Here is a 12,064-nt window from a genome sequence, read left to right on the forward strand (position 1 = left end):
AAATTGGAGGCATAATATAACCAAAACTAATTTCAATTACCATTAAGTGATTCTCATGCAATTCAATTATCCAAACCCACCATTAATTCACATAAAATATAATTAAAACTACGGGAAAATCATAACCAACCATTTAATATAAAAACTCCCAATTCATATTTGAAAAACAAGATCATACAATCAATGAAGTCATGAAAAAAATCACAAAAACCATGCTTCTAGTTAGAATTAACAATGGGGGGAGAGAACATGCCTTAAACCAAGATGATGATGGAAAGAAATCACCAAGACAAGCCCCAAATTAATCCTCTAGTTGAAACCCTAGCTTCCTTTACCCTAAAACTTTTGAAAGAATTATAGTGTTTTAGAAAAGTTTCTAAGTGTTAATGAATGGAATAATTGGGTAAATAACCTTTCAAGTAGGTTAGAAGTCGTGGGACCTTATTAGGATAAGTGGAAAAATGTCCAGAATACCCCCATTTAAGTTGTACAAAATTCCGTTCTAGGGGTACGACTGACCCTCATGAGTCATACCCTTCAATATGATTGGTACCCTCCACTTATATCCTAGCCTCAACCTTTCGATCAAACATTATCCAGCATACGACCTATCCAACCATGTCATATCTGAAGCATACGATCCGTACCCTTCATTCGTATCCCTGACAATATAGAATCACAGAAAGGTTGAACACTATTCACCATATGAGTCCTGGATATGACTCGTACCCTGGCTTACAGCTTAGAGTGAGCCACTCGTACTCAGATCCAACTTAAGCAACCAAGTCTAAGATTATGTTAATGAACCAAACGATCTGTACCTATAAATACGACTCGTACCCCTAAGTCATATCCGTTTCAATAGCCAAAATTTATCCCACCAACCTACACTGGTCAGTATACGACTGGACCTCACCATCCGTACCCAACATACGGTCGTACCCATAGGTCGTATTGGGTCCAGAGGCCAGAATTCCAGAAAATTTTCTAAGAGTCAAAACCCAGGGTGTTATATCTTAGTCCTTAATCATTGATTTAATTTTCATTAATTATCTCTCTTGTTAAATCTTCATTAACACTTCAGTAATTTTCGCTACTTTTAATTTCTCTTCTTATTATTTTTTCTTAGAAAAAAATGAATATTCTAAATTGCATATTTGAAAATTATAATAAAGATATTTTAAAGCAAGATGAAGGTTTTTTCTTTAGGTGATGGTAGAAATTTAAAAAAAAAAAGTGAGGATTCGAAGAAGAAGAAGAAAGGGGATGAAAGTTTATAGAAGATAAAGGGAGGGGAATAAGGGTCGAAGAAGAGGAGGGGGGGCGTATGGAGGGGGGGTCGGAGAAGATGGACGGGGGATTTGTAGAAAATAAAAGTGGTGGGGATCTTGAAGAAGATGAAAAGAGGGGTAGGGGGTGTTTTTATTTATTATTTTTATTTGAGTAAATACATTATTTCCACCCTAAACTATAAACAAAATTACTGAGACACATCCCAACTTAAAGGGGGTCCTATTACCCCATAGATTAATTAAAATCGTATTTTTGACAATCTTAAGTGCCTACGTGGCACATACGTGCGCCTACATGAACCTTCAGTATGGTGATTCACGTAGTGTGCCACGTAGGTCTTAAGATTGTCAAAAATATGATTTTGATTAGTCCAGGAGGTAATAGAACCCCCTTTAAATTGGAGTGTGTCAGCAATTTCGTTTATGGTTTAGGGTGGAAATAATGCATTTTCTCTTTTTATTTTATTATATATAATAATTAAAAAATCATTAAAATATTCCACCAACACTTTTTTTTTCGAAAACACGCACTTTATTTTTTTCTTTTTATAACGTCAGTCATTAAGGGGTAATATAATTCATGTGAAAGTTATTTAGAAAAATAAATAATTGCCTATAAAATTAAAATATTAAATTAAATTATAACTACAAATTCAAGGAGTATTTATTATTTTTCCATTAATTACATGACAAAAGACTGGATCAATAATTTGACGGCACTAAATATTTTCATTACATTCAACTCCCAGTACATAGGAACCCGGAACCAAAATATGCCCTTCAACTAAAAAAAGAATCAAGCATGCCATATAAAAAAAGCACCAAAATAGGTTTTGTGCACTTAATAAGTGCACAATGCCTTTACATTTGTAACGGCAGCCGTCTAACGGCGTTAAAAAAGTGAGAATGCACATTGTGCACTTAATAAGTGCACAATTCATTTTTTTATGGATTGTGCACTTAATAAGTGCACAATCCATTTTTTTGTAGATTGTGCACTTATTAAGTGCACAATCCATTTTTTAATGAATTGTGCACTTATTAAGTGCACAATCCATTTTTTAATAAATTGTGCACTTAGAAAGTGCACTTATTAATTAACATTGTGCACTTATTAAGTGAACAATTCATTAAAAAATGGATTGTGCACTTAATAAGTGCACTTATTAATTCACATTGTGAACTTATTTTATTCTATTTCATTTTATCTGGTTTAATTTTTTCAGTTCAAGTTTTATAATGAAAATGCACTTAACGTCCAGTTTGGATTAATTAAAGAATTACAACAAATATTAGGAGATCAAATTCATTTTTTTCTTTTAATCAAAAATTTACATATTATTCTGAAAAATAATTTCTTGAACATGCCCTGAGTTCATCAAAAAATCATTATCATTATCACTAAAAAAATTCTGGTCATCTTAGATAAAGTATAGACAAGCCAAACCTATTTTTTCATAATAAAACAACATAGCAATAATATAGCAATAGACGTGGCGAAAATTCAAGGGCTAACCTATTGAGAATAGATTAGAGTAGATCCACAAAGTGTTTTTTTTTAAGATAAAATTAGTAGCCGTTTGGTCATGAAAATTAATTTTTTTCGGAGTTGGAGTTGGAGTTGAAGATGAAGTTGGAGTTGGAGTTGTGTTTGGACATGTCTTTTTGAAATTTTTTCTAGACTTTTGAAAAATCTTTTTTAAATATAATTTTATGCCTTCAACTTTTAAAAATTATCAAAATCAGTCAACTACTAATTTACCTACTAACATACAACCAAATATTGAGAAAATAATTTATATGTCTTTAATTGATAAAATAATTAACAACAAACTAAATTATTATGATTGTTATTCGTCTAAAATTTGAATAAAAATATTACAAGTACGAGCTAAATAAGTTTATCTAACCATAATCGATTGAATAGATAAAAAAATATATTTTGATAGATATAAATATATTTTCTATATTCTTAAATTTGTTGATGAAAATTCTCAATTATTTTCACTTGAATTAATTATTTTATTGAATTTGTTCTTTAAAAAAAAAAACTACGGAATTTAGTTAATAAGAGGAGTTTGTGTAGAAATTTAAAGATTGGGGTTATATGTAATAATAATGGAAGTTGTAATTGGAAGTGGAAAAAAGGGAAAACAACAAAAAGTTATTTTCCCATTTCAGAATTTAATTTCGGAATTGTTTTCCAAATTTTCATCGCCAAACACCATAATTTCCAACTCCAAAAAAAAATTTCGGAAAAAAGGGAAAAATATTCATGGACAAACGGGCATCCTTATAATCTTTCTTTTTTCTTCTCGAAATTCTAATAAATTTTCTAAGCTTATATCTTCCGAAAATAACATTTATATCTTAATAGGGGTAATGAAGCACAATTCATTTTTTTTTTTTTGGATTGTGCACTTATTAAGTGCACAATTCATTAAAAAATGGATTGTGCACTTTAAGTGCACAATCCACGAAAAAATGGATTATGCACTTATTAAGTGCAGAATTCACGAAAAAATGAATTGTGCACTTATTAAGTGCACAATCCATAGAAAAAATCGATTGTGCACTTATTAAGTGCACAATGTGAATTCTCACTTTTTTGACATCGTCAGATGACTACCGTTATAAATTTAAAGGCATTGTACACTTAATAAGTGCACAAAACTTATTTTGGTGCTTTTTTTTTATATGGCATACTTTGATTCGTTTTTTAATTGTAGGGTATATTTTGGTTTTGGGTTCAGTACATAGTGAGAAGGTGGGTCAACACCTGCCGCTTCACGGAGTAGAGCATTGTAGCATTAAATGGAACACTGCTCTTCTACTGTTGGTCAGTATCAGCAAATAACAAGGTTAATCTCATAATTCCAGTCAAAGGAGTCGAAAATTCATATTTTAATATAATCTCTTCAAATGATAATAATTAAATTTTAAATTTAACATTTATACATATTTAGTAAACATTTTAATATATATATATTCTCTTTTAAAAAGAAAAAAATATTAAATGTGATCGAATACGGGCAAAGAGAGTTCTAGCTCCTCCTGATTTCAGACTTCAGCTACACGTCAAAGTAAAAAAAAAAAACATGTCACATCACACGTCTTTGTTTCTCTTCAATTTTGTGCGCCCCAGTGGGGAGAAGAGTCAACACACTGGAGTCTGGAGGCAGGTTGTCACTCACGAGTCACGTGCATTAATCTTGGCCACGTTAAGTCCAATGTATGAACAAGATCCATTATGGAGGAAAAGGACAGACGAGTATATCAAAAGCAAATCAGGACACCATGTACAATCCTATTTAAAATTTTATTAAATCATTAGGGATGTTAATTGTTGATTGTAGTATAAAATTTTGCCTTTAAATAATGTTATGTTTGATTGGTTTCCTAGAAAAATAATAATAATCGCCACATAATTAACGTAACATTAGGCTGGTTACACAAGAAAACTGATTAAAGTATAACTAATTGATATTTGATTGACGGCAATGAATATATATTTAGGGGTCGTTTGGTAGAGTGTATTAAAAAATATAATGCATCCATTAGTTAATGTGTACTACTAGACACTTTTCAAGTATTGCTCCCGTTGGACTTCTTATGTCGGGATATGGATCAAATAATAAATATTCCTTTTTAGGTGGTTTACGGGCAGCTGCCCAATCGGTACCTTGTTTGGTCTGTTTTTTTGCCTATTATAACTAATACAAGCATTAGTTATACAGTCTATTGTATATTGAAGTATGTATTAGTAATACACTTCATTTCCTATGTATTAATAATACAAAGACTTTTAACACATGCATTAACTTATTAAATAATCTTAATACCCCTCGATTTTCCTTTCAAAATATTTCACAATTACTTTTCCCGCCATTTTAATTTTCAACAGTGAATCTTCTCAAAACATTTCACAATTTATTTTCCCACCATTTTTATTTACAACAATAAATAATTGATTTAAATAACCGCAACATATTTTTATTTTGCTTCGAGGGTCTTTAAAAAAATTTAAAAAAAGTATTGAGACTATTCCTTAATTTTATATCTTGTATTTTATTTATGTTTCGACTATGTTAATCCGTCAGCGTAATCATGCGCAAAGATGAAGGTCTTGCAATTAATCATAAATCTCTATATACTAGTTCAACAATATATACTAGTTATGTTTGAGATGACAAAAGAACTTTGTTGCAAAAAAAATATACAAAGTCAAAGAAGGATGTTTTTGTAAACAAACACTTCTTTTATAGAAATTATATAACATATATTATTTCTTATACATCAAACCAAACAATGTATAAGAAATAATACATATATAATTAATATAAGTATAACTAATACAAGCATTACTAAACTCTATGAAACGACCCTAAGATTTTGGAGACAAAAGGCAGCCAATTATTATATTTGATTGAGGGTTTGAATCTTGTTTTTGTAGGAAAAATAAAAACACTAGTGATTCTCCCTAAGAAAAACAGAAAGAAAAAATATATATAACGGTGAACATATATATTTGGTGTTTAGGTTTGCTGTCATGAAATAATTCTATCATGATTAATCACCACATGATAATTTTACTATTCCTACATTAAAAATGTTGGCACAGCTATCATGCACACCCCACGAATGCATAGCACTGAGTCATTGTGCCCCTATATGAACAAAGACTATATTATAGCTCACATCACCATCTCTTTCAAGAAAACAAAATGGCCTACTTTATCTTCCTCCAATTCATCCTATTAAGTGCTATTTCATCCTTAGCTTACATCTCAGGACAGGCAGTTCCACCACCACCACCGACAGCCGCCACAACTCCTCCGTCCCGCGCAGCCCAAGAATTCTTGGATGAACATAACAAGGCAAGAGCTGAAGTGGGTGTTGGCCCTCTAACATGGAGTTCAATGTTAGCTAAAGAAACTAGCCTTCTTGTTCGTTACCAAAGAGACAAACAAAACTGCAGTTTTGCAAATTTAAGCAGTGGCAAATATGGTGGCAATCAATTATGGGCTAGTGGTATGGTCGTGACACCACGTATGGTTGTTGATTCTTGGGTTGATGAGAAGAAATTTTACAACTATGCTAATAATTCATGTATAGGGGATGATAAGTGTGGCGTTTATACGCAAATTGTTTGGAAGAAATCCATACAATTGGGTTGTGCTCAAGCTACTTGTTCTAAAGGACCTGCCACTCTTACAATATGTTTTTATAATCCACCTGGAAATGTAATAGGAGAGAAACCTTATTGATCTGCAATTTACATGATCTGATCTGTAATGTAACTTTTGTGTATTCTAAGACACTAGCTTTCATTTACAATAAGAAAGTCATTCTGTTCATTTGCTGGTATTATCCATTCTCTTTCTTCACTTTCAGTAAAACTAGCAACATATAACCGATCCAACTAATTAAGGTGCTGGGAGACGGAATCCGGAATTTAAATTTGATAGGTTCGATTTATAGTTTGTTAATTGGGAATTCATTAAATGAAACTATGAATTCAAAAATTTAATACTTGCTCTGTAACATCTGTATTGAAAATACTAAATTCAATTGAACCTATTGAATATATGTGGTATCCATGCCTTTGATGACTGATCTATGGTACCGGAGACAACCAAGAATCTTAATGTAAAGAGGACCTTGGGATTAAGACGCAATTGATCGATGCAACCACACCAACAACAAATGGGAATCTGAATTATATAAAAAAATGAAAGCAAAAAAGATGTTGCATACAAAACATTGTAGGCATTCTTCAGTCATTCTAACTAAAAAATTTGTATGCGATTATACAGAAGCGAGAAAAGGAAATAAGTTGCCTCTGAAAAGGAAAAGAAAGAAAAAGAGAGGTCTCATAAGACACTCTTTTCCCCTCTTTTCCCATGCTGATTCGATGAGCAATGCTTTTCATTTACCCTTAGTGAGACTCGAACCTACGACCTAATGGTTGGAGGTCAAAAGTGGCTTACTACTAATCAAATCTCTACAATCACATAAACAAGCTTTAACACACAATATAAGTAGTCACTTCACCAGCTACTTCATGATTAGATACCGAAAAGCAAAATTATGTGGAACCCATTCAATGTTCTTGTGAGAATTTCTCTGCTGAATCTTCTTTATGCTTCCTCTAAGAGATTCAGGTAAAGATTGCTGGATCATCTCCATCACACCAGCAGGACATAGGCCAGCATCTTTAGCAAATGACTCCACAACTTTTGGTAAAACAACTTTCTGATCCTTCTTCACACCAAAAGTTGCTCTAATGTATTCTTCGTTTGCTGCTTCCAGCTCCTGAAACACTCTCTTCGGTGTATAGACTCGTACCTGACAATGGAAATGTTTGGCCAGTGAGACAACCAAGTGGAAAAATTGCTCATCGAAGAAATTACAGCACTGTTAAATGCTATGTAACTCAATTGTTATTGAATCTAAGAAAAATGATTGTCGCAAACTTCAAGGAGAAAGCAAGATTATGGACAATACCGCAGGATCTAAATGATTGCCTGAGCAGAGTGCAAAGTGCAGAAGGGGTTCTGGATGTTCAATAGCATAGGCTTGTCTTTCGTCGCCTGCCTTAAATTTTCCTCTAGAAGAACGTAACAAGCGTAGCCACTGCATCAGCTTTATCAGCAATATAAATACAGAATTTGAGAAATCCAACCAAAGGACCAGTAAATTAAACAAGACATGCAGGAATCAGAAAATACTAGGCATGAGGATCGATCACTTAATATGAATAGAGTAGGCACAAGATGCTTACAAGAAAAAAGAAGATCATTAGATGCTTTTGGGAGATTCTAAGATAATGCTGGTTCAACACGACTACTTCTAGAGGTTTCGAGTAGTAGAGAACATAATTGCTGAAAATGCAAGTTAAGATGAAATGCATGTGAAACAAGAAACTAGTTTATGAGGTGCACCTGTCCTGATCTAGACATCCGACATCCCAAGATAGAGCTCTGTATCATATTCGTACTGACTACATGACCACCGACATTATAGGCAGCCTGAATTAAGTAAAAAGGTAAGACAAAATCTACCGAGCAATTCTTGGCCAAAGAAAAAAGTTGTCTCACTAACCTTCAAGAGTAGTAAAACTCTCTTCTCATTCTTTTGTGGAACCCCATAAGATAAAAATGCCTGGATAGGAATAGTTGAAAAACATCATGAGCTCAGAGTGATTTAGAACTTCACAGATTTCTTAACCTATAATGCTGAAAGTTTAATCAAGGATAATTACATGCATCACCAATGCATTGTGTATGTTAATCCAGAATGCTAGCTTTTCTGCATGGCTCAACTTTTGTGGATTTATTACTTCTAGGCGAGAAACAATTGACCTGTAATTTAAAACCTTAATGAGCATTTTACAGCAAGAAATTGCTAAATCTCAGATTTCCTCACCTGAAGTTTTGCAACAAAGGCTCAATATCACCTAGCCTGTGACTATCTTTATATATACATTGTACTTCAACCATTGTGCTGTAAGGTCCACGGAACTCCTTCAGCCCTTCCACATGAAAAGGATTGTCCAACCGAACATCAAAAGAAAAATCTTTCCTAAATCCTGGGCTCCATATGTCACATTGGTCTTTCATAGAAAAGACACTCATTGATGACAAGGATGAGGTTGGTGATGAGAGACATGGATTTGAAAGAGGTGGATCAGCAAGTTTGCAGTATATGGTACACATGCACCTTACCATGTCCTCAGACAGCTTATTTGGTGTCTCTGGAACATGATCAGAAATACGGGTGCCAAGATGCTGGGCCAAACTGATTAAATTTGCAGAAGTGCCAAGATGTGCGTACTGCAAAGAACCAGTTAAAGTAAAAGTCTAAATCTCCATTTCTCATTGTTCTGTAGAGGAAAGTAATAACACTATAACATGGATTGATGCAAAACTAATATGTAATCACTCCTTCCCCTCAAAAAGGAAAAAGTTCAGCAAAAACTTATCACTGATGCAACATACCTTCATCATTGATGATGATTGAGATTGACAAGCACGCAAAGCTTTGCCTGATATTTCCTCTGTTGTGGAAGCTCTCTTTGACAGAGCTGAATGCTGAGTTAGTGAGGAACGGCTTCGATGGACCCCAGATTCTCTAACTTTGTCTTCTGTTGTGCTATTTGTTTCTTTCCATATTTTTGATGCTGACTGTTTATCAGGTTGAGCACAAGAATTTTCCTGTCTTACTATAGTATCACATTTAGAAAATTCAAGGTGCCTTCTTATTTTGGTATTCGTAGGAGATTTTAGTTTATCTCTTGTGGGAGGAAACAAGGATGAGATCTCTTGATCAAATGCTTTACGATACAATGAGAGAAGATACTGCTCCAAACGCATTACTTCCAACTCTAGTACAGCAATTTCTCTAATCAGTTCTGTGGGTAGCTGGAGTCAATTGAAAAGAATACTCTCAACACATGACCAACTTTTAGGGTATTAAAAGCAAAAAAAAAAAAAAACTCAATTTTGACAAGAATAACCATGAGCGGGACAGTGAAAGCAGTTATGGCAAATTGACAATAGAGTATGTGAGCTTTACACACTAGCTATGCGCTACTTCACAAGGAGATGTAAGAAGTGTGGAACACTCAAATTTACACAAAAATCTTACAGAATCTCTAAACTTATTCAATAAGTAACCAGAATAATATGTCAGATAACAGTGCATCATTAGGGCCGCAAGAATCAGGAGGAGCTACCTTAGACATTGCGGTCTGAGTGATGTTTTGCAAGAAAGATTTACATCCCAATGCTTTCTCTAAAGAACATCGAACTGTAGTTTGGTGCTCTAATCTTCTCTCTAGCTGCATTATCTGTAAAGTAGTTAAGTTTTCGACCAATTTAGACATTAATAATCTGTTGAACCAAACTAGAATTAACTGTTTTATCATCTCTATTTTGTTATCTCTTGCCTCAAAGAACCTTGGACTTCCTTAGATGACTGCTTCTTCTTGCTCTCATTACAGTCATTTGTATCCGCTTATCCTAGAAAAGAAAACATATATATCCTCAGATATTCCAAATGCCTGGTAATATTTAGGCAATTGTTTGATTTGAGAACACAAATATCCTCAGATATTCCAAATGCCTGGTAATATTTAGGCAATTGTTTGATTTGAGAACACAACAATATAGCAACTGAAGTACTTCAAGATGATGTCAAAACAAACTTAAAAGGGCACAAGGAAGAAAAGGTACAATGTAAGTAATGATGCAAGTTAAAGATCAAAAGTTCATGATGTGTCCAACTCTACTTTTCCTTTTCCTTTTCCATCCTCTTTAACTTGTGAATTTTTTGTCATATTCTGCTCTGAAAGCTCTAATATAAAACAGGAAGGACACATGGAAGCTTCCTTACCAATTCACTCGATTAGTCTGTACCGAATGATCTGCATTCTCCTTATATCCTCGAGTATACGGGAAGCTGCATTCGTGAAAATCATTAAGCAAATAAAATGTTAACTGAAACACTAGACGTCACCCCAAATATCATGGTGTGGAAGATTAAGCTACAAAACATTTTCAGGAAGACACTGTGGCTCCTACTGTAAACAAACAATCAGTCAAAGAACTAAAGCAGTATGACATTAACAAGATACGAAGATAACAAAAGCCCTTCTATTTTCTTTTCCCATTCTTGCTACAAAACCTTTAAACTTTTGCTTTAAGACCAAGTAAAGAAAACTAGAACACTTTAACCAAGAAAATTGCAATATCAGCTTTCGAGGAGAATATCCACCCAAGTGGAAAGTCTTTCAACTTAGAGAAACCTCAAATACAAAAAACAGAGAAAGAGAGATTGCAAAATACTACTATTATCTCCATCTCAAGTTATGTGGTATAGTTCAAATTTTGAGAGTAAATTCTTTAATTCACTGTGAATTCCAACACATAATCTTTAAATAAAACTAAAACTACCTTAAAAGAACCACAAGGCATATGAAAAAATCACATACAAAGAAAAAAACAGTTTGATTCTCAAAATCGGAAAGGTGCCACATAAATTGGCACCGCGAGACTATACACTATACAATAACAAGAAGAAGATATCCAATGGTTACCTCTTAGAACGCTTTTGTTTAGAATTGGTTACTTGCATTTGTAATAGCTTTCTCCAAGTAACCAACACCCTTCTCCCCACTCCTTTTCAAGAACTAACTTGAAAGCTTGCCATGAACATGCTCTGAAGTTTGAAAAAGAGCTTGCTAATACAGAAAAGGCAGCCCCTTTTGACTGAGAATTAAAGTAAGTATTGCTTATATAAACTCTTTTGCTCCAAAAATCTGTTACACGCAGAGTCCCAATATAGGAGTAGCTTTTTTGGGAGTAGCGTAGAAGGAGCGGAACTTTATTCTACAAAGGGCACATTAAATCAACTAAGTAGTACTAAAGCTCTAAATGTCAAATTAAAGGTGTCCAAAAGCAAAGATCTTTACTTGATTACAGGAAAGTCCTTAAAATGGTGGCTGAATAATGAAGAGCAGATTGAAACTATAACTCTATTACAGATTAATTAAATGGAAGGGTTCATTTTACCAAGTATTGACAACCCATTGGAAGAAAAAAGAAGTAACTAAATTAATAGGATTGTACTACAAGATTTTTAGCGGTAATAAATATGTATTTTAATAAAAAATGCTAAAGCTTTATCGATATTAATTAGTTATCATTGAATTCTGCTATAAGCTTTAACCACATTTACAAAAATATTTAAAATATAATTATTATTAATAA

The 12,064-nt window shown here is 33.3% G+C and overlaps 2 protein-coding genes across 4 annotated transcripts; one reads left to right on the forward strand and one right to left on the reverse strand.

The window, feature by feature from the left end:
- Positions 1–5,823: 5,823 nt before the first annotated feature.
- LOC124895643 (STS14 protein-like) lies at positions 5,824–6,649 on the forward strand. The gene has a single exon (XM_047406080.1). It carries the CDS (start codon positions 6,017–6,019, stop codon positions 6,557–6,559), a length of 543 nt encoding a protein of 180 aa, XP_047262036.1. The 5' UTR covers positions 5,824–6,016; the 3' UTR covers positions 6,560–6,649.
- A 348-nt stretch (positions 6,650–6,997) lies between these two features.
- Positions 6,998–11,841, reverse strand: LOC107858693. Of its 3 annotated transcripts, XM_047406081.1 has the most exons (11): positions 11,392–11,841; positions 10,689–10,754; positions 10,243–10,315; positions 10,030–10,143; positions 9,293–9,715; positions 8,721–9,127; positions 8,557–8,656; positions 8,397–8,456; positions 8,237–8,323; positions 7,800–7,937; positions 6,998–7,640 (listed from the first exon to the last, which is right to left on the reverse strand). In XM_047406081.1, exons 4-11 carry the CDS (start codon positions 10,138–10,140, stop codon positions 7,350–7,352), a joined length of 1,617 nt encoding a protein of 538 aa, XP_047262037.1. In that variant the 5' UTR covers positions 10,141–10,143; positions 10,243–10,315; positions 10,689–10,754; positions 11,392–11,841; the 3' UTR covers positions 6,998–7,349. The 3 variants fall into 3 exon arrangements, with proteins under 3 accessions (XP_047262037.1, XP_016558939.2, XP_016558938.2); XM_016703453.2 differs by lacking the exons at positions 10,243–10,315; positions 10,689–10,754; positions 11,392–11,841 and having other exon boundaries at positions 7,800–7,928; positions 10,030–10,236; XM_016703452.2 differs by lacking the exons at positions 10,243–10,315; positions 10,689–10,754; positions 11,392–11,841 and having other exon boundaries at positions 10,030–10,236.
- Positions 11,842–12,064: the final 223 nt, after the last annotated feature.

The sequence above is a fragment of the Capsicum annuum genome, unplaced genomic scaffold, assembly GCF_002878395.1.
Source record: "Capsicum annuum cultivar UCD-10X-F1 unplaced genomic scaffold, UCD10Xv1.1 ctg83355, whole genome shotgun sequence".
In the NCBI taxonomy this organism is placed as follows: domain Eukaryota; kingdom Viridiplantae; phylum Streptophyta; class Magnoliopsida; order Solanales; family Solanaceae; genus Capsicum; species Capsicum annuum.

What these genes read in the sequence shown, in the direction of transcription:
- LOC124895643 (XM_047406080.1), top strand. Translation starts at nt 6,017, where the DNA reads ATGGCCTACTTTATCTTCCTCCAATTCATCCTATTAAGTGCTATTTCA.
- LOC107858693 (XM_016703452.2), bottom strand. Translation starts at nt 10,221, where the DNA reads ATGATAAAACAGTTAATTCTAGTTTGGTTCAACAGATTATTAATGTCT. An exon ending in AATCATCATCAATGATGAAG is followed by an intron (nt 9,128 to 9,292) that starts GTATGTTGCATC and finishes GGTTCTTTGCAG; the next exon opens with TACGCACATCTTGGCACTTC. An exon ending in GGATGTCTAGATCAGGACAG is followed by an intron (nt 7,938 to 8,236) that starts GTGCACCTCATA and finishes TTGCTGATAAAG; the next exon opens with CTGATGCAGTGGCTACGCTT.